General features: G+C 40.1%; 1 protein-coding gene across 6 annotated transcripts in view; it reads left to right on the forward strand.

Annotated features, from left to right (window-relative positions):
- The window catches only part of LOC114311190 (RNA helicase family protein), an 81,546-nt gene that overhangs the window by 27,936 nt on the left and 30,331 nt on the right, over positions 1–23,279 (forward strand). For all 6 annotated transcript variants that reach the window (XM_082914464.1, XM_082914468.1, XM_082914469.1 and 3 more), the window contains 3 exons: positions 17,920–18,020; positions 19,229–19,286; positions 21,298–21,363. In XM_082914464.1, the coding sequence (XP_082770590.1) occupies positions 17,920–18,020; positions 19,229–19,286; positions 21,298–21,363 (225 nt within the window). The remainder of the gene's footprint in view (positions 1–17,919; positions 18,021–19,228; positions 19,287–21,297; positions 21,364–23,279) is intronic.

A 23,279-nucleotide genomic window follows, 5' to 3' on the forward strand; every position in this document is an offset into this window, starting at 1 on the left:
AACCCAGGATCAGAACACGTATGCGGATGCCCTTGCTTGCCTAGCTTCCGCAATTAACTCAGAAGTTAAACGAACAATTGAAGTAGGGTTCATCCCAGAGCCAAGCATCACCTCTTCTGAACCAGTCTGGATTAACATCATTGAGGCAGGACCGAGTTGGATGGACCCTATCACTGTATTTCTTTCCTCAGAACAGCCCCCAACAGATAAGAAAGAAGCCCACAAATTACGGAATAAAGCCCTATGATATTATTTGGATCTGCAAGGAAAGCTTTAGAAAAAATCTCTCTCTGGGCCGTATTTGGAATGTGTTCATCTTGACAAAGTTGAGGAATTCTTGGCTAAAATACATGAAGGTAGTTGCGGTGCCCACTCTGGAGGACACTTATTGGCCCACCAAGCCATAACGCAGGGGTATTATTGGCCGACCATGCGTACTGATGCCGAGAACCACGCAAAGAAATGCAAACAATGCCGAAAGTTTTCCCTATTAACTCATCTGTCTGCCGAAGAATTAAATTCCATTACTAGTTCTTGGCCGTTCGCTTAATGGGGACTTGACATCGTCGGACCATAACTGCAGGCTCTGGGAAACAAACGATTCCTGATCGTTGCAACAGACTATTTTACAAAGTGGGTCGAAGCAAAGGCATTAACACATATTCGAGATGTCGATGTTAAATGCTTTGTATGGAAAAACATTATAACTTGATTCGGCATATTGAGAGCACTTGTATCCGACAACACCCAATTCGATTGTGGTGTCTATTGGGAGTTATGTAATACATACGGTATCTGGCCCTACTTTTCCTCGCTGGCATACCCGCAAAGCAATGGTCAGGCTGAGGCCTCCAATAAAGTGATCCTATATGGCATCAAGAAATGATGGAGAAGGCCAAAGGCAAGTGAGTTGAAGAGTTGCCCAGTGTGTTGTGGGCTCATCGCACCACTCCGAGGCGGTCTACTGGAGAAACGCCGTTCGCTTTGTGCTTTGGGACATAGGCTATTATCCCTCTTGAAATCGGCCTACCCACACTTAAATCCAAGGTTTTTGACATGAGGTGTAATGACATGATGTTGGCCTTAGATCTAACTTTGATTGAAGAACGCCAAGATCGTGCTCTTGCGTGCACGACGTGGTATCAGCAGCAGCTCGCCAAGTCGTATAACCAGCGTGTGTAGTTGCGTCATTATACACCTAGAGAACTGGTCCTCAAGAAAGTGCTTCCTACTACTAAGAATTCGGCAGACGGTAAATTAGGCCCCAACTGGGATGGTCTTTACCAGATTGATTCGATTGTCAGAACGGGGGTGTATCGGCTTTTAGATATAGCTGGTAGAAGTTTATCACGCTCCTGGAATTCAACCCACTTGTGTAAATTTTATCATTAAGCCAACTTGTACGACATGCTAGTTCGTTTTTTATTTTTGCTGCTATACTAACATGTACGCATCTACGTATTCCGCAATGCAGTATGCCTTTTTTATCGTCGTCTCGTTAAAAATGGTTGAATGATGAATAAGCCTCCGAATTCGGGGCGTCCTTCGTGGATGTCACGATTGGCCATAAATAAGACTCCGGATTCGGAGCGCCCTTCGTGCATGTTCACGATTGGGCCGAATAAGCCTCCGAATTCGGAGCACCCTTTGTGGATGTCATGATTGGCCATAAATAAGACTCTGGATTCGGAGTGCCCTTCGTGCATTTTCACAATTAGGCCGAATAAGCCTTCGAATTCAGAGCACTCTTCATGGATGTCACAATTGGTCATGAATTCAGAGCACTCTTCACGATTGGGCTGAATAAGCCTTCAAATTCGGAACGCCCTTCGTGGATGTCACGATTGACCATAAATAAGACTCTGGATTCAGAGCACCCCCTCGTGGATATCACGATTGGCCGAATAAGTCTCTGCATTCGGAGCGCCAGCTGAAAGGGTTTTTAAATAGGTGCCCTGCCTAAACAGAGCAATGAATTTACCAGAATTAATGAGCACATGGTTCAAAAGATACAAGCTAAGAGCAGTAAAGTAGCATGGGACCACAAAAATGCAATGATTGATAAAACACAAGAACAATGAATATTTATTTCAACCAATATGACTTCCTCTTGCTAATACATGAGTCCTACTAGATTGTAAAGTACAATACATGGTTTCTTGTTATTTAGGCTTTCTTTGGATCAGCACCTTCCTCTTCGTCGTCCGTCTTTTCAGCATCAAAAGCCTCGAAGGGAAACTTGTAATCTTTGTATAACGGAGATGCCGAGTCGACGCCTGCAGCTTGTAAAGCCTTAACCCATCCGTGCTTAAAGCCGCCGTTCTCGCATCGACAAACGTCTTCTGCCAACTTCTCCTTAGTCTTTTCAATGCCAATTTTTCGACTGACAAAAAAACCTTCTTCATAGGCCCGTGTTCTTATCGTCTCTTTGGCGAACATGTTTTGCCGTTTTCATATCCGCCATAGCATGATCCAGTAGGCGCTGGTTGACTTTGTCCGTAACAACCGGGTTTGTTGCACACGCTGACTGCGTCTTAGCCGCCTTGGCCTTTTTTATCTCACTCTCTGCCCTCTTTGCGTGGCGCTCCAATCCCAAATACGCCTATCCTTCTGCTCGATTTCTCTTTTCGCCACATGCAAGCGCATGCCGACTTCATGCGCGCTGTAAAGTCCTCGGATCGCCCCATGTATACCTTTCCTGAAAACATCGTAATCGCCTCGGCCGACAAGCGACTGCTGCACTTTTGGTGGGAATATTTGCTGCGTGAATTCCACCGCCACATTAGGATCATAGACTATTGAGTTCGTTTCGGTCATTGGTTTGTTCCCAATAAAGACCGAAAAGCTCAGCGGACGCGGCGGTCTGCTCGTCTCACTTCGCGCAGTGGCATGCCCACTCGCAGTCTATGAGCCCCCTCGTTGCTACGCCCTATTTCTGGGGGACTTCGCTACTTCACCTCTTCTGGGGGACCTACTTCGACGTCTGGGTGACCGACGTCTCTCTCTCCTTTCTGCTGTCACGTTTCCTGTTCTCTAAGCTTCGCCCCAGTAGCGTGATGCATTCCAACGTCCAGCTCCGCTAAGCTCCTTTCTTCTTCTTTACTGTTGAAAAATAATCTCTCAGACATATATGGTCCCGCTTACGATCACCGTCAACACTCAAATCTCTACTTGCTCTCAAATTATCGACTACCCCTTTTGTCGTCTGTGCAAGATCTGTTTCATGATGCCTGAGACCTCCTAAATACTAGGTACCTCGTTCATTACTTACAGATGCACTATTTCCGATGCACCCCACAGCTAACCCCGCATCGGTACGGCGTATGCCCCACTTGGCTAGATGAGCTTCACGTTGGGCCATATGTTTTAGTTAGCACTGGCATGACGTATCCAATTGGGGCAAGGGCAGTTATATGAATCTATTCAGCCTGATATGTTAGTGCCGAATTATGTTACACTTTCCCACTTGGCCAAACAAGCTTCGCGTTGGGCCATATGTTTTAGTCGGCGCTGGCATGACGTATCCAATTGGGGCAAGGGCAGATATATGAATCTATTCGGCCTGATATGTTAGTGTTGAATTACGTTACACTGCCCCACTTGGCCAAACGAGCTTCGCGTTGGGCTATATGCTCTAGTCGGTGCTGGCACGACATGTCCAATTAGGGCAAGGGCAGATATATGAATCTATTTGGCTTGATATGTTAGTGTCGAATTACGTTACACTGCCTCATTTAGCCAAACGAGCTTCGCGTTGGGCCATATGTTCTAGTCGGCGCTGGCACAACATGTCCAATTGGGGCAAGGGCAGATATATGAATCTATTCGGCCTGATATGTTAGTGTCGAATTACGTTACACCAGTGTTGTGAAAAGCGCGCCTAGGCGCAAGGCGAGGCAAGGCGCACAGTTTGCGCCTGAACAGGTCCCAGGCGAGGCACTTTGAGGTAGGCGCGCGCCTTAGCCACAACTTGAACCAGGCAAGAGAGGCGCAAGGCTCACACCTAGGCGTGCTTGATTGTTATCTAACGGTTGTGGGGGTGTGTTCGAATGGCTCTTAACCACAGAGGATTACAACTCACGTACAATATGACCCAAATACGACTCAAATGAATCCCTAATCTGTGTCGTCTCTTCCTCTCTCGCCTCGCCTTGGACTTCGACTTCGACTTCGACTGGGTTGCAGGACTTCGGCTTCGACTTCAACATTTCAGGTATGCTTCGACTTCTTCTTCTTCTTCTCTTCTGGTTTGCTGTGCGATTTTTTTTTTTTTTTCCTCTTCTGGTTCGACTTCTTCAGCTCTGTTTTTTTTTTTTTTTTGGGGCTTCGACTTCTTCAGGTGGGGTTCGACTTCGACTCTCTCTCTCTCTCTCTCTCTCTCTCTTCTTCTTCTTCTTCTTCTTCTTTTGGGCTACTTCAACTGCTCTGTTTTGCTTTTTGTTTTTTTGTTTTTTTCAATTATGCCTTTGAGTCTCTGTTAGAAACCAAAAAAAAAAATACAAATACAAATACAAAATAAAACTTATATTACTGATTCTGATTAATTAACTAAAAAAAATACACTGAAATTTTATTACAAATAATTAATTATTCACAAATAATTAATTAATACAATGTGCTATTGGTCTATTTTTTTTCCTTTATCTGTTAGGAAAAAAAAATTACAAATAATTAATTCATCATACATTACATTACATTGAAATTATTTTCCATTTATTAAATTTGTTGTGTAGAAAATGACATCGGAAAGTAATAGAAAAGATCCGGCGTGGCAATATGCCTATTTGGTAAAGGAGAATAATTTAAATAAGTTTGAGTATAATTTTTGTGATAAAGTATCAAATGGAGGTGTTTATCGGGTAAAACAACACATCGCGGGAGGTTATAGGAATGTCACTGTTTGGCCGAAGTGTCCAGCTTATGTAAGAAAAGAGATTAGAGAGTTCATGTCACAAAAGAAGACACAAAAAGAATAAATGAACATGTTGCCTGATTTCGATGACATGGACATGGAAGATGAAGATGAAGATGATGATGTTGTTGAGATCAATGTCAATCAACGCCGTAAGTTGACAAGTAGTAGCCAAGGTTTATCCAAATCCAAATAAAAAATACCAAAGAGAAAAGGGCCTGTGGATGTTTATTTCACACCAAATCCTGAATCAGTGGTGAAAAATCGAAGAGACCAAGCAAAAGGGAAGCAAACCAAAATTGATGCAAATGACCCTCACAAAAAAGAAATGAGAGCTCGGGCAGTGCAAAGATTTGCAAGGTGGATGTATGATGTTGGTATCCTTTTTAATGTAGTAAATTATGAGAGTTTTGGACCAATGATTGAAGCCATTAGGCAATATGGTCCTGGTATGAAGCCACCAACTTACCATGAAGTGCGGGTTACCTGACTTAAAAAAGAAGTGAAATATACTGAAGATTTGATGAAGAATCATAAAGATGATTGTGCAAAATATGGGTGTTCCATAATGGCTGATGGTTGGATTGATAAGAGAGGAAGGACATTAATTAACTTTTTAGTTAATTGTCCAAGAGGAACCATGTTTGTTGAGTCGGTTGATGCTTCTAGCTATTCAAAGGATGGGCAAAAGCTATTTGAATTACTAGACAAGTTTGTGGAGAAAGTTGAAAAAGAAAATGTGGTGTAAGTTATCACTGATAGTGTTGTAGCTAATGTGTTGGCAGGTAAGAATATTTCCTCATTCCTTACATCAAAATTGTTTACTCATAGTTTGTTTTGTATTTAAAATTTAAAACTTGAAAATAATAATTCTTCGTTATTGTTACATTATAGGGAGATTTTTGGAAGTCAAGTATGAACACTTGTATTGGACAATATGTGTTGCTCATTGCTTGGACTTGATGTTAGAAGACATATTCAAGATATCTAGAATGAAAAAGACATTTGAAAGGGGTATTGCAGTACATGGCTACATTTACAACTGGCCTATGTTGCTAAACATGATGAGGCGCTATACAAATCTGAAGAATTTGATCAAGCCTGCAAAAACTAGATTTGCAATCGCCTTTCTGACTTGGTCAACAAAAAAACAATTTGAGAAAGATGGTCACTTCCGAAGACTAGACCCCAAGCAAATGGGCAAAGGAGCCACAAGGTAAAAGAATGGCACAAACTTTGTTAATGCCTTCATTTTGGAATACTGTTGTGTTTGCCCTTAAGGTCTTGGGTCCTCTCGTCAAAGTGCTTAGATTGGTTGATACTGAGAAGAAACCTCCCATGGGATACATTTATAAGGCAATGGATAGGGCAAAAGAATGCATTGCAAGTTCATTTGATCATAAAGAAGAGAAGTATAGTGAAATCTTCAAAATCATCGACAAAAGATGGGATGTCCAATTGCATCGGCCTTTACATGCAGCTGCGCACTTTTTTAGCCCATAATTCTTTTACCCAAAAGCGTTAGAGGTGCAAAAAGATCATAAAGTGATGAATGAGTTTCATGAATGCATGCAAAGGTTGGTACCTGATGTCACTATTCAAGATTTGTTCTCTAATGAGATGAGTATTTATATGAAGGCTGAGAGTCGTTTTGGCAAGTCTGTTGCGATTAGGCAAAGAAATACAAGGGCATCAGGTAATATATTATAGACTCATAGAGTTTATTTTTAGTAATACTTTTAGTAAAACTCAATACTCGGTAACAATTATTTCTAACTAGTGATTATCGCAGCTGATTGGTGGGCATCATATGGTTCTAAAACTCCAAACTTGCAAACTTTTGCCATAAAAGTTCTTAGCCTAACATGTAGTTCATTGGGTTGTGAACGAAATTGGAGTGTACTTGAATATGTGAGTATTTAACATTCTAACTAATTTTTTGTTCAATTCAAATATTTTTTATTCTCATTATATAGAATTTAATCTTTTTAATACTTGCAGCTTCATAGCAAGAAAAGAAATAGGTTGGAACAACAACGTCTCAATGATTTAGTGTTTGTCAAATATAATAGAACATTGAGATTTAGGTATGACATGCGCAACACTCTTGATCCCATATCTTTGCAAAATATTGATGAAAGCAATGAGTGGTTGCTTGGGAGGATAGATGGAGAATCAGATGAAGATAATGAGCCTGTGTTTGATGATGATGATGGCTTGACGTGAGCCACTGTTACTAGAGCTTCTGGTGTAGAAGAAAGTAGCCATGCAAGTAGAGCAACAAGTTCACGCTCAAAGGCACAACCGAGGATATCTTAATCATCAAGATTAACTCCACTTCAATTAATAGATGAAGAGGAAGCGGGCTCAGATGACACATAGGAGGAAGATGTTAAGGGATATAAATTAACTGATGGAGAAGAAGATGATAGTTTGCTTGCCATTGATGTTGAGGATGATGATTGACTGACTGACCAACCTAACCTACCCTTTCTTTTGATATTGATGTTTTTAAGTGTTAAGACATATATTAGTGTTTGTTGGATATTTATGTTTTGGATGTTTAAGTGTTTATGTTTTTGTTTTTATTTTTATTTTTATTTTATTGAATGTGGATTATTTTATCTTTGAAAATTGGAATGTTATGTAGTATGCACTTTCATGGCTTTGAGAATTATTTTATATTTTGTCTTAAATCTTGATTACTTTTTATTTTTTAAAAAATTGTCTTAGTACTATGAATGATTAGTCTATATTAATTTTTTTATTTTTTACAAAGACTGTGCGCCTTACTTAAATAAAGCCCGCGCCTCACTTTGCGCCTTGCGCCTAGGCCTCGAGAGACCTTCAGCGCCTTAGTGCGCCTTGAGCCTTTAAAAACACTGCGTTACACTGCCCCACTTGGTTAGACGAGCTTCGCGTTGGGCCATATGTTCTAGTTGGCGCTGGCACGACGTGTCCAATTGGGGCAATGGCAGATATATGAATCTATTCGGCCTGATATGTTAGTGCTGAATTACGTTACACTGCCCCACTTGGCCAGACGAGCTTCACGTTGGGCTATATGTTCTAGTCGGCGCTGGCACGACGTGTCCAATTGGGGCAAGGGCAGATATATGAATCTATTCGGCCTGATATGTTATTGCTGAATTACGTTACATTGCCCCACTTGGCCAGACGAGCTTCGCGTTGGGCCATATGTTATAGTCGGCGCTGGCACGACGTGTCCAATTGGGGCAAGAGCAGATATATAAATCTATTCGGCCACTAACTTTAGATACATAAATCGATTCGGTCACTAATTTTCATTAGCAAATACAGGAGAGTTTTCTTGCTTTCATTAAAAAGACGACCAGCCTATTTTCATTAATAAACTGAGTACATATAACCATCACTTTATACATGAAAAATGCCTACAAATGACCTCTAAACAAAATGAGCAAACCTACAAAAGATACATAGGATACCTAACATCAAGCAAAATTAAACTAACATAAACCCAAACACTATTTATTTTTCAGGGTCTGACTCCAATGGCTCAACCTTTAGTTGCTCATATGGAATCGGCTGCTCCAATGTCACATTGGCGGCTGCCAAGGCTTTAAGCCAGCCATGCTTAAAGCCTTGATTCTCGAATTTCAATACTTCCTCCACGTATTTCTTCATGGCCGCGTTTTTTCCGTCGTCGAACACCTTGGATATCTCCAACTCGGCGAGCTCTTTTGCCTTCTTCGATTCTTCCAAATCGGTCTCCAGCTTCTTGATCACCTCTTTGGCCAACTTCAGCGCATCGTCACTCATATTTGCCCTTTCCTCGGTGGCCATCCGGAGTAAATCGGCGCGTCTGGCCTTTTCTTCTTCAGCGTTGGCCTTTGCTCACTCCTCTCTCGTCTTTTTGGCCTCTGACTCAGCTCTAAGAGACGCCACTGCCAACTCGGCTAACGCCTCTTTAGCCTTGCCTTTTGCGGTCTCAATCTCAGCTTTAAGTACGCCAATTTGCTCAACGACGTCATAGTGACGGTGGTTGATTTCTGCGATTCTACCCGCCACCTGAAACAAGACAACGACACGTTAGTCGGCGTATAAAAGAAATTGGAAGTGAGAATTTCTCAGTTACGTACCAATATCGCCGACTGCGCAGCCAATGCTATTGAAACCACGTCCGGTTCTGCACGGAATGCGGCCTTATCCATCGGCAAGGAAATTGCAGAAGCCACACTTAGGGCCACGATGGGATCTTTCATAGCCGACGCATCGGCAGAAACTGGCGCATTCTTCATCCAAGGTTGGATGATAAACGGCGCCTCCAAGTCTTGGGAAGACTCTTCTATTTGAGGCCGTTTATTGGTTAACTCTTCGGAAGACTCGGCCTCTATCTCGGCGGGGCGTTTCTCCCCCCTTTGTTCAGCACCTAAGTCATTCGATTGTTGTTCAACGACCGAGTCGGCCGCAACAGTTTCTCACTCCGCTTCCTCAATAGGAACAGACGGTGGAGGTACGGATCTAGCAGTTTCGGCCCTCCTTCGGGCTGCCATCTTTTCAGCATTTTTTTTTCTAGCCATTTGTGCAAGCGATTCTCCAGCCATGTTCTCACGATCTGTGCCGGGTAAGTCTCCCAGATCAGTGAAAATGTTGTCCTCTAAAGGAGATGTTTCAATTCGGCCTGAGGTGGATGAGTGGTCACAGCTGACTTTTTCAAAGGCCAAATTAAGAGCTGTGTCAACTTCCTTCCCCAAGCGACCCTCAAACTCGTCTAAATTAGACTGACTCGGCTTCTCAGCGACCCGATCGCCGACTTCACTGCCTTGGTCTGAATCTGAACCCTCAAGGCCAATATCTCTAAGGCTCTTGAAGTTTGGGAAGATGAGTGCTGTGAGATACTGTTCACCTCTTGGAATTGGGATGTGATCAGCAGCCGAAAAAGTCGAATATGTTGGGTCATATCGCAGTAGCATGTGGGTGGCCCGCCCTTGCTTTTGAAGGTTTGAACAGCCGAAGAATTTAAGTGCGGTTTTGACTTACTCAAGCACAGCGTCGTCGGTCGAAGTGAGTGCTTTTTTTCAGATCGTTACCTGCATAAACGAAAAGATAAGTACATGGAATCCAAGCTGAATAAACCTACAGAAATACACAAATGAAAGAGAAATGGGTCTGTACGGCTACCTGGCTCGCCTTTCTGTCTAGGCACAGGGTCTAAGCGATCTTCGCCTTCGCCGAATTCCCAGTTGCCTTTTACAATGACCATGACGTCGTCAACACGCTTACCAGAGCTGGCAAGCATAGTCACCAAATGGTGATCTGTGTCCTTGGCTCTGAGAAAGTAGCGTCCCTGCTGACCGGAAGATTTCGCCAAGGCATAGTAGTGCCGAATAGTAGGGATTCCTAGGTTAGGTCTAAGTCGGCGATTTAATTCTATTACACTCATTATAATTCGGTAAAAATTTACGTTCGGTTGTGAAGGGAGTAGACCCTAATAGAGAAAAACAACCCTAAAAAACGGATGAAGGGGAAAATGGACTCCGTCCTCAGCGATTGACAGGAGGGGAAAGATGATCGTACTCGCATCAGTCCTCTTCATGTGAACTATGCTGTCCGCCACAAGTGACAAATGGACGTCATCTGGAACTGAGAAATGGCGACGAAAGGCGGAAACACGATCTGTAGAAAGAAGAGCTTTCAAGTGTTTTGCCATTCAAAACGGAATAGAAAATATGCTAACTAAAAACGAACAAGAAAATGGGAGCTGGAATGAGGAAGAAATACAAAGAGGAGCAGAACTTACAGGTCAGAGAGAGAAAGGCAATGGGAAGCAGGCGAAAATCGCAGAGGTCTTGGAGAGGGAATAATGCTGTGAGACAACCTAAGAGCCTTGCACATTCAAAAAATATTCGAAGGGACAGGGCGGTTTCAAATCGCATTAAATGAGCAACACGTACGAAGGGGCAAGAAGTTATAATGATTTATAATCGTGTTCATTCTGACGCTTCCGTATTGGAAGAAGTGCAAGCGCCGTATTTTTGACTTTCGATACGCAAAACCAAACATGCCGACTGAATGGTATTAGTCAGATGTTCGGGGGGCAATTGTGGAGGCCGAATTTGGGTAATGAGGAAGAAAGGCCAAGTAATCTGGTTGGGACATTGGGCCGAAGACAATTCGGCCCTATCCGGAGGCCTATGAAGCCGAGTATACGAATTGGCCATATAAAGAGCCGAACGGGAGCCAACACACTCAGTTGGAAGGCCAACTAGATAATTATATGCAAGATCAAGAGTGGGCCCAACCCTGGGCCTAGGCGTAATATAAAAAGGGAGGAACGTCGGCCAAAGAAAGGTATGCAAAAAAAACAAAAAAAGAACAATAATTTGTGAAAGAAGAAAGATTTGAGAGAAGACTGATTGGTCCTTTAGAGTGCTAATTCCAGCACCCCCGACCGGAGTATTCATTCCTTTTTCAGGTGGCAACCAGAGGATCAAGAGCGTCTACCTGGATCAAAGAGTATTTCCAAACCACTATACCACATCTTCTATATAGCTTCATAGTTTGGCGAAAACGACGTTGTTTTATGCATTACGTGAACAAAAATAGAAATAGAACTAAATCGTAGTGAATCACAATGAATCATAAATCAAATCGTACGATTCACTCAATTTCCCATTCAACAACACAATTTGAATTGTTTTTGTTAAAACTCGTATCGAATCGTATGCATTGAATCGTGAATCGTACGTTTCTAACAACCAAGTACAAACACGAACGTGGAAGCAAATCTAGAGCAAATTACATACATAGTTTTATTGGTGGCCTTTTAGCAATCCATGTCAAAGTGGGGCAGTTGGATCTTTAGGTGAGGAATACTTTATGGTTGTCATCAGAGTGATGGTTGGCTGGCTGGAGATTTTTCATGTTTTTGTAGAAGTTTTCAATATATGTTGGTTTGACTTACAAGTTAAGCGGCAGCAAAATTTATTGCATAAAAGAAGATGATGCAAGGCAGTTAAACTTGGAATAAATCTGCTTACAATAGGAATTATGGGGGAGCTTCTAAATTTCCCCACATTTTGGACCCTTACCTTCTTTGAACCCCACCTACAAAATTTGATATTTGCAATTTTTTTTTACAACACCCCACCTAATACCATAACTATCCTCATCCCTAACCTTTCAAATCCTAACCCACACCCTACTCACTGCACCTCCTCCACCTTCGTCACCTTTTCTCCTACTACCCATTGCCTATAGCCTATTGCCGCCATTGCCACTAGCTCCTGCCACCCCCTCTCCTCCATCTCCTGTCACCCCTAGTCCTTTTGCTCCCCCACAACTCCACAAGTTCCCCACCACCCCATCCCTTTACACCCCCTCCCCTCCCTCGTTGCTCTGTAACTCCCCCGCCACCCTATCTTCTCACCTCTTCTTTCCTGCTCCCCGAACCCCTCTTTACCCTAACGCCCCCCTCTCCTTGTCCTTCACCACCCACCCTAATACCATATCTAACCCCCTCCAATGCCTCCCTTCCATTGCCACATCACCCCCAACCCCTCTCAAGATCTTCTTCTTCCTATTAATCAGCAACAATAAAGATTTTATTTATAAAGAAAGAGAAAAATACAATCAAGGGGTATAAGCCATCCGCCAAACAAAAGGAAAAAAATTGTTTGTTGGAGGACTTTTATTTTTTGACTTTGTAGGAGGACTTCTTGTCCTCCCTTTGTTTTCATCTTTCTTAATAAAATTGTTTTGTTGCTACTCCAAAAAAAAAAAAAAAAAAAAAAAACTAAAGACACATAACTCTCCAATTCCTAGAAATAAAAAAAGAGAGAAAGGAATCTCCTTAAAATAAGGAAATACATAAGCTCAAAAAGAAGCCAGATAACAAATTTTATTTAAATGCCCCTCAAATCTTCACACATATCTTCGAAAACTCTAGCATTCCTTCTAACCAACTCCAAAGAGCCTTTGCTTTAATATTTAATCTGAATTGTCTATAATCAATGCAAAGAATGTGAACACTAGAAGGAGGTATTACCCAATTAGACTATACTACCTGAAACACCTTCCACTATAATGACATAGCAATAGGGAAATGCAAAAAGAGCTGATCAGTGCTCTCCTTGGCCCTTTTATACATGACACACAATTGATGTAAAGGACAATTTGACCTTCTCTTTTGAACCATATCACGGTACGCTATTATGTTGCTTCTTATGAAGTGGAAGTCCATGCAAACACTTTAATCTTCAGGGCCACATATGCACTCCAAATGAACTTGTGATGGACAAAGTTTGGTAGATTAGAATCATCACTGATCTTATCAAAAAAGTATTTGCAATAGAAAACTCTAGAAGAATTAATAGCTCACAACCTTTGTCATCATAACCACCTGATAAGGAAACATTTTTAGGGAAGGATAGCTTATAACGAAACAAATTCATTGGATTTATGATCATTAAGATTTTTTAAAAGAATGGAAGTTCCAGGAAAATTTATCAGAGATGGAGATAACAAAAGAATTATGAGTTTGAGAAAAACAATACACGTGGAAATAGAATAGCAAATGAAAGATTTTCCCTCTAAGCATCCTTTTAAAACCGAATATTCACCCCATTTCCCATAACAACACGAGTAAACTAAGAAAAATGTGATAAGCCTTGGGAAATAAACTTCCATAGAGCAAGCGTTTCCCCCATCAATCCCATGATAATTCCATCCTTTAATATGCAATCCATATTTAACCCCATGGCCGAGCGGTAAAGACTTGAGGATAAGATCTAAGGTCTCGAGTTTGAGTCACCCAAGTTCGAGTCGCCCAAGGGGTCACTGGAGGTTATACCCGGTCATTAACTTCAGGGTCCTGGGATTAGTCAAGGTGCGCGCAATTTGGTTGGGACACCTAAACAAACCAAAACCAAACCAAACCAAGCCTTTAAGTCCCATCAAATGGGGTCGGCTACATGAATCCTTCTTCTCCACGGGGCCCTATCAAAGGCCATTTCATTAGTGAAATTAAGTAGATTCATATCTCTATTTATAACGCTAGTCAACGTTAATCTAGGCCTACCCCGTCCCCCAACACTTCCATCTACCGTTACAACATCGCATCTCTTCACTACTGCCTCTGTTGCTCTCCGTTGAATATGACCAAACCTTCTCAAACGATCCTCTCTCAACTAATCTTCTATCGGTGCTACTCCTACCCATTCCCGAATACACTCGTTCCTAATCCTGTCTTGTTTAGTCTTACCACACATCCACCTTAAAATCCTCATCTCAGCTACACTTATTTTATCTACATGTTGTTTCTTGGTTGCCCAACACTCCGTCTCATCCAACATAGTTGGTCTAATAGCCGTTCTATAAAACTTACCTTTTAATCTAGTGGGTATTCGTTTATCGCACAATACCCAGACGCACTTCTCCACTTACACCATCCCGCCTTAAACCTATGGGCCACATCTGCATCAATCTCTCCCGCTGTTGTGATAATCGACCCTAAATAATGAAAATGTTCACTCTTAGACAGTTCTTGGTTCTCCATCTTCATTTCTCCTCTGCTTTAATTGTTACTGTTACTAAATTTACACTCTATGTACTCTGTCTTAGTTCTGCTTATCCGGAATCCTTTAGATTCAAGTGCTTTTCTCCAAATTTCCAACTTTGTGTTAACTCCTTCTCTAGTCTCATCCATTAACACAATATCGTCTGCAAAAAGCATACACCATGGCACGTCATCCTGAATATTTATCGTCAACTCGTCCATAACTAAAGCAAAAAGATAAGGACTTAAGGTAGATCCTTGGTGTAACCCTACAGTGATAGGAAATTCATTTGTCTCTCCAGCTGACGATCTAATAGTGGTCACCACCCCTTCATACATGTCCCTAATCACGTCAATGTAGCCTTTTGTCACCCCTTTCTTCTCTAACACCCACCATTTTATATCTCCGGGCACTCTGTCATATGCTTTCTCAAGGTCGATAGACACCATATGAATGTCTCTTTTCTTTTCTTTATACTTTTTTATTACTCTCCTCAAAAGATAGATTGCTTCCATTGTTGACCTACCAGGCATAAACTCAAATTGATTCTCTGATACCTCTGTTATGTCTCGCAATCGGCGTTCCGTCATCCTCTCCCACACTTTCATTATATGACACATTAGCTTGATTCCTCTATAGTTGTTACAATTCTAGACATCACCTTTATTCTTATAGATTGGCACTAAAATACTCTTCCTCCACTCATCTGGCATGTTCCTAGTCAACAAAATTTTGCTAAACAATCTAATCAACCAAGTAACTCCTTTTTTACCCAAACACTTCCAAGCTTCAATAGGGATATCATCGGGTCCTAAAGCCTTATTTGATTTCATCTTCTTAAGTGCAATCTCCACTTCAAAGTTCCTAATCCTGCGATAGAACCTATAGTCTTGGTTTATCGTATTACTGGCTATTTCTTCCCCTATTGTCGTACTTCCATGTTCCTCATTTAACAGTTTCTCAAAATAATTCTTCCATCTTTCCTTAATCTCATCATCCTTCACCAATACCTTAGAATCCTCACTCTTGATGCACTTTACTTAATTAAAATCTCTTGTTTTCCTCTCCCATATCTTAGCAAGTTTGTATACCCTCTTCTCTCCCTCCTTACTATCTAGTCTAGTGTATAGGTCATCATAAGCTTTCAACTTAGTCTCTCTCACTACTTTCTTGACCTCCTTATTAGCCAATCTATAGCTCTTAAGGTTTTCCTCAGTTCTATCCTTCTGCCACTTTTTAAAGCACTCTTTTTTTGTCTTAACTACCGCTTGAACCTCTTCCCTCCACCACTAAGTTTCCCTAGAGCTGGGTCCCGTTCCTTTCGACTCTCCAAGCACTTTCCTTGAGATTCTCCTCATACAATTGGCCATCGAATTTCACATAGTGTTAGCATCACCTTCTAAATTCCAAGTACCTTCCTTATCCATTCGATTCTTAAATATTTCTAGTTTATCCCCTTTTAGGTCCCACCATCTTGTCCTACGACGCCCACCATCCTTCCTAGCTTGGTATTGCCCTCTAAAACATAAATCTAGTACCAAAATCCTATGTTGAGAGACCAGACTCTTTCCAGGAATCACTTTACAATCATTGCATTTTAGACAGTCCACTTTTCTCACTAAGAAGTAATCTATTTGGCTCTTAACTAATCCATTCTTAAAGGTTATCAAATGCTCCTCCCTCTTCTTATACATAGTATTGGCCACCACCAGGTCAGAAGCCAACGCAAAATCTAAGATTCTCTCTCCAGCCTCATTTCTGTCACCAAAATCGTATCCACCACGCACCCTTTCATAACCTAGTTTATCTATGTCCACATGGCCATTAAAATCTCCACCTATAACCAAGTTCTCTCCTATGGGTATCTCCTGTAAGATCTCATCCATTTGCTCCCAAAAATCCCTCTTAGTCTGATCATCTAACCCTACTTGAGGGGCGTAAGCGCTAATAATGTTCACTATATTCCCTCCAATAACTAGTTTAACTAGCATAATCCTATCTCATTTCCTAGTGACCGCCACCACACTTTTCACAAGACCCTTGGCAATTATGATTCTTACCCCATTCCTGCGTCTATCCTTACCACTATAATAAAGTTTAAAACCAGTATCCTCAATTTCCCTTGCTTTTTCTCCCGTCTACTTAGTTTCTTGTATGCAAGCTATACTAACTCTCCTCCTAATCATAACATCTACCAATTCCATCGTCCTACCAGTTAAGGTTCCTATGTTCTAAGTGGCTACCCTAAACCTATAGTCTTGGACTAGCTTCGGGACACCTAGTTGTCAAAAACAAAATATGTAATCCATATTTGCTTCTGAGAACCATATGCCATAAAGAATTACATGCCTAGGGAATCTCCATAACTATTTACCTAGCATTGCAATATTCTTTTCCACAATATTACTCAAACTGAGCCCCTCTACATTCTATCTACATTCTAACTACTCAAATGGACTTCTTTTCCTTTACCATGTTCTTCCCACAGGAAGTCTTTCATCGTTTTTATCTATCTTCTTAGCGATGCCCACCGAGACACTAAACTAGGGCAAATTGTGAATTGGAATATACTATACAAGATTGACTGGACCAAGGTAAACTTCTCCTTTTAGAGATTAATGCTTGTTTTTCAACCATTCAATCTTTTCACAATCAGGGCCCAAAAAGCCTCATCCCTTGGATTCCCTTCCATAAGAAGTCTAAGATACTTCACTAGTAAATGGAACAACCCAACAACCCAACAACCCAACAACCCAACTAACTTTTCCAACCTATTTTGTAGAAAATTAATTCCCACAATAGTACTTTTTTTCAAGTTAATTTTAAGTCCTGAGACCATTTCAAACACCCTATGAAGAGAATACAAATTAACCAATATCTTCTCTTTTTTTTGAATCCTAAAATGGCATGTGTAGAAGGATTTATCTCCAAACCTTTTCTATCTATCCTTATAAGTAGGGCAAGGGAAAACTTATAAGGGGGGGAACTTGTTAGCCTGAAATGGTGGTTTAGCCAAAGGGAGAACGTGCAACAGTTGGTCCTAGACAGCTCAATACCACTTCGGCTGAGCTGGGTCAATCCTACGCCCAGTTCAGACTGGCCCAATTGACAACCTTTAGCAAATAATAGTTGATCCTTGGAGACATCTTGAAATGAAGAATTGTACTAATTAATGAGTCTCCTTTGTTATTGCGTGAAGATTATTTTCTATTGTAGACATTATTGGTATTGATTACCTATGAAAAATATAATTTCTTGGTAAAGTGTATAAAGGTTATTCAAAGCAACATGTTGTAGCTCCAAGCGTAGCTTAGGTTATGGCAAGTTACTTCCATTGATTTTATTGCTTTTATTTTTGTATTACATGATACTACTTCGGTCTTGCCAATGCATATATTAAACTTGTTATTTTGTAGATTTGAAGGCATTTGGTGACTAAAGGTATAGATTTGTTATGTTATTTTGTAGGCTATCTCCGTGGCCGAAAGAGTTGCTGATGAACGATGTGAATCTTCCCCCGGTTCAAATGGTTCTTTGGTTGGTTATCAAGTTCGTCTTGATAGTGCAAGGTGAGTACGTTAGTCTTCCTTCTCTTACAGTTATTAGATCCCTTACATTCAGAAAAGTCTAAATTGAATATCTTTTCATCCTTTGTATATTCATATCTAAATCCTTAGAAATATGCTAATCCTCCTCCCTCAACACACACATCACGTCAAGCACAACATGCCACCATCTACGGTTTCTTTCATCCTGTTCAAAATGTATTTGCCTGGCAATATTCATTTAACTGGAGGTCTGATTTAGGCATGATCCACTGCATGTCAAACAAAAAGAAAACCAAACTAAATGTCTTTAACCACATCATGACGAAGAAGCATATGATGAACAAACTCCACGTTCTTGCACATGTAATGGAGCAAAAAAGCCCAAATCCCCACGTTATGAATTAAGAAGAATGGGCAATTCTAAGAATGTGGAGTGTTTGTGTTGGACACTAACACTCGTCGAACACATGGCCAAACGTGGTTTTTTATTCAAAAAAAATAATTAGTTTCAAACATTCATTAGGCACTTAGGGACACGTGCTACATTTTTTGAAATTGTTGTGTTGCATGTGGTAGCCCCCATCTTCCAAATAGATTTTCACCTAGTAATATTTAAATTCATCACCCAAGCCATCCTACAAAGGGTTTCACTAAAGCTTCTCCAATCTTTCTGTTGGTACCATCTCTATTTATAGGAGTTGGTACTGGTGCCATCTCTATTTATGATGTCTTGAGTGTGTACCTACCATAGAGAGGGACTTGTCTCATAGATGGAGAGGGAGTTAGAGTATAGGACGAAGAGTTGGATGGAGGTTCCTTGGTGCTTGATATGGTGGCTTTACTTAGGAACATAATAGGTGTTCGTTTGAGGACTTGGAGGCTCTGATTCATTGAGCGAAGAGTAGATGTTTGAGTCATTTGTACAACTGTGGCTTAGGAGGGTTGTGCCCTTTTTAATTCATTTTTGGATATTACTATATTATTGATAATTTTGATACCTTAAGCTGTACAAGGGATTTTGGCTTCACATGAAACCAATATACATGGATGGTACCCCCTTGGTGTCTCTCTTTCATGTAAATTGCGTTAATCATGAAGAATTTTTGACCTACCTCACCATTTTGCTTTTCCTTTGTTTTAATGGATATAATTTTATCTTGCTTTCTAAGTATAACTATTGTATTACTAATACTTGTGTATTTATTTTCTTGTTATTTGTGGTTTTGAAGGAATGAGAGAACAAAGCTTCTGTTCTGCACAACTGGCATTCTTTTGAGGAAATTTGCGGTAGGCTTAGAATTCTCATTGATCTGCTTTTCTTTTTCAGATTTAATCAATCAAATGCATGCATGGCACTTAATTCTGCTCGAGTTTTTCAATATTTCTTGCACCACTTTTTCATAGTGGTTTATTATCTCCCACATTTATTGTCCACTACAACTATACTCTCTTATGCTCTATCACTGCTTGACCTACTAAGCTCCACTCTGCAAACCTGTTTAGAGTCAGTTGTATGCTACTCTTTAATTCACTATTTAGGACCAAAGCATTGCTGAAACGACTTAACAAAGCTTATTAACCATGCATGTTTATTGTCCACTCAGCCATGCACATTTGTTGTCCACTACAACTATACTCTCTTATGCTCTATCACTTCTTGACCTACTAAGCTCTACTCAACAAAGCTTTTTAGAGTCAGTTATATGCTACTCTTTTTTAGAGTCAGCCTACTATTCATACGATTCACGATTTATTTCAACAAAGCTTTTTAGAGTCAGTTATATTCACTCATTTAAGATTCAACTGCACGAATTGAATCGTTTTGCTGGAAACAGTATTGAATTGAATCGTGAATCGGAAGATTCTAACAATCATGTATGTTAGACACTTATAACACAACCAATCCCAAGTGTAAGTGTCCAACACATGTACTTCACAAATTTAGGAGAGTCTATGTAACATAGCCCACAATTCCTTAAACATGCCAAGAATCATGACACAAAGTTCTCATGTCACCATGCAATGAGTAAGGATGTGATCAACTGATTCCCCATTTTGCTTACACATACAACACCAATTAACACGAATTTGGTTCATCCTAATTAAGTTATCGATGGTAAGGATTTTATCATGAGCTGTTGTCCATGCAAAAAAGGCTACCTTGGATGTAGCCTTACAAACCCAAATCCCTCTCCAAGGAAAGGAAGACCCTTTGTCACTTGCCAAAGGTTCATAGAAAGATTTCATCTCAAAATTGCCAAACCTCAATGTACCCCATTTCAAAACATTCTCAGGGAATGGCATAAAGAAGCCCAAGATGATCCACTAATTGTCACACCTTCCTATCATAGGAGTATCCATGGGAGGGTCTCTGACCAAAATATAAGATAGAAGAGAATTACCAAGGAAAACATGAGCGTGTCATTTAATATTTTTGTTTGGTGCGTAAGAAAGACTAACTGGAGCACTTGAAAGAAAGAATGATGCGATTCAAGTGGAAAGAACTACAAGACGAGGAAAAAGCTAAAAAGTACTTCACTCGGAGACAAAAGACATGAAAGCAGTTTTTTTTTTCTTCTAGTTTTTTTGGTAACTTTTCATCTACTGATTTATTTGTTACACAAAGTTGGTTTTGGCATGTCCTACAATGGAGGAAAAAGGTTTTCTCAAACTTTATAGCATGCTGAGTTGTTTTATCGTCTTTTTCTTCAAGTGCTTGCTTTTCACTATGAAGAGAGAGAGGATGAAGCTATATGCTGTCTCCTTCTGTGTTGCCAAGTTGGAGAACTTCTAGTAACCATCATAAGCTTTGATTATTAATGGAGTTTTTATGGTTGACAAAGGGTTTTAATGTTGAGTCATTTGTATGTGGAAACAGACTAAGTGAAATGCATGATTTTTCTTTTGTTTTTGTTTTACACAATCATTGCATCACATGATATCCCATGCGATGACCTTGTGAAGAAGTGATCGTGTTTAAGGTTGGTTTTGCCATTTTACTTTGGTTACAAACTACTTTATTTATTGTGATTGTCATAGTCATTGAAGCAATGAATTGAAAATCCTTTTAAGAAGGATATGACCATGGCTTATATCATGTTATTATTTGTTCATGTCTTGTGTGTTAGAGATGAATTTAAAATCTTTAGTTACCATTGGTTGATTTTTCTAAAGCTTTAATTTCTTTCAGAAGTAAGCATGAATTTTCATGGATAATTTTTTCTTTCCTTAAATCATATAATGCCCAAGAGACGCACATTATTACTCAGCCTCGTTTTTATGAAATCTCAACTTGCAGGGGGACAAAGACTTGGCTGGAGTTACTCACGTCATAGTTGATGAAGTGCATGAACGTTCTCTTCTGGTGAGTTAGAGTGTAGGTGGTAAATTATAATTTCTCACAGATTCCATAAATAGCAGTATCACTGTTAAATTTTTTAGACTCTGTTGCTGTGGTTTTGTCACTTCTGCAACTCTTTGGTAGCACTATAAGTAATTTTACACCCTCTCCATACCACAAATTTGATCCGGTCTACTTATCCTCATTCGTCATTATTGTTCACAAAAAAGTATGAGACTATTGACAAATTGAATCACCTGTACATTATTATGTCACTTTGAGATTATCTAGTTGTATAGCCTCCAACTTTACCTTTTTCACTCATTAGGTGGCAGCACGTTGAGTGTAATGTTAGGTGATACAAGCCTTCCACAGAGCAGCATAGCTGGCAGGCCTGCAAAAGAATAACGTTTTTTTTGCTAGCTTAAGTGGCCTGAATTTTTTTGGTTGAGCTGGAAAAACTATAATTTTAAAGGATAATGGTAGCAGCACAAACTACTCTTATAATTTTGGGGAGGTTGGTTTTGGGGGAGAGTAGTAAATGTTCTCTTTTCACCTTTCCATTGCCAAGTACTTTCAGTGATTCCCTTTGTCTCTGACTTGTAGAAGGTTGAGGGCTGCAGATTGGTTGTGGTCCCTTTGTCTTCCCTGCGTTTGGCAGATCATCATCATCATCGTTGTTGTTGTAGTATTTATTATCATTATCTGCTTGGTTGGAGAAAATGGGAGGAGAGGAGAGGAGAGGATAGGAGAGCTAAGTAAAGTTTTTAATTCTGATAGGTGTTATTTACCGAACTTTGGGACTATTTTGAGGAGTCTCAATGTTTATGTATGCTTCTCAATGCTGTATTGGTAGGCCTAAGTTGTTTGAGCTGACGTTTGTGCTTTTTGGAGTGTCCTAGTGATCGTGATACTGTAACCTCCTTATTTGAAAGATGCTTGTATGTTAGTTTATCAGCCCTGAGAAGGAATGCGTTGCACTTGCAAATTGTTTGCAGTGTATGCCAGAGATCATTGGCTTGTCTATGAGGTTGGAGGTGGTCTATGTTATGAATGGTGAGAAGATTGTCTAGCTGAGAGAGGAGCTTCTTGGGATGTGACTTTCCAAAGATACTTAACCCTTTGTGGTTTGTTACTTGGTTGTCTTTTGTTTTTGTTGTTGTTGAGAAATTAGGCTTTTATTTGTCTCCTTTTCTTTTATTTATTTATTTATTTATTTTCCATTATGATCTAATTGTTTGGTTTGCTTCTCTCAGTTCAGTGAATCTTTTCTTATTATTAAAAAAAAAGGGACTAGTGTAATAAGACTAATTGATCAGTAGATAGTACATAGTTGATGGCTCTAGCAGGGAACTCATGCTTTTTAACTGCATAAAAGGAGTTTCTGATGCCGGAATACCAGCATCATCTGCAGCTGCACATCCTTAGAGGATGAATCAATTTTGGAAGTCTTTCTATTCTCAAACATTTTTATTTTTAGTGACATAAAGAAGGAAATTGTAACAATTATGTTTGAGATTCCTGATATGTGTTGGAACAAATCATTGTTTCGGTTTCAATGAGTTTCGGGTCATTTTACCATGTTTTGATGAAAACGGTGGAATTTTGTTTTTCCTCCAATGATTTGTGTTGATTTTCTAGGAAGCAGAAACATTTTGGCCATTTCGATGGAAAGGAAACTAAATTTTGTTGTCTGATCTCCTTTCCATCAGTGTTAGTTGTTTTACTAGTTTTCCACCTCCATCTCCTCTTCCTAAATTAATTGTTGAAGTAGGTTGGTGTTTCTAGTCATCTTTAAGCAACTCTTCATGTGAAACCTGCTTATTCCAGAAGTTGATAGATTTTTCCATGGTCTAACTAAAACCTGGCAATCTGAAATTTGGGAATAAGATGATCATGTTCTTATGATAGCATTTTCGATTGTATGGTATAATGACCTT

Source organism: Camellia sinensis, chromosome 2 (genome assembly GCF_055761805.1).
Source record: "Camellia sinensis isolate YWXY chromosome 2, ASM5576180v1, whole genome shotgun sequence".
Classification (NCBI taxonomy): Eukaryota; Viridiplantae; Streptophyta; class Magnoliopsida; order Ericales; family Theaceae; genus Camellia; species Camellia sinensis.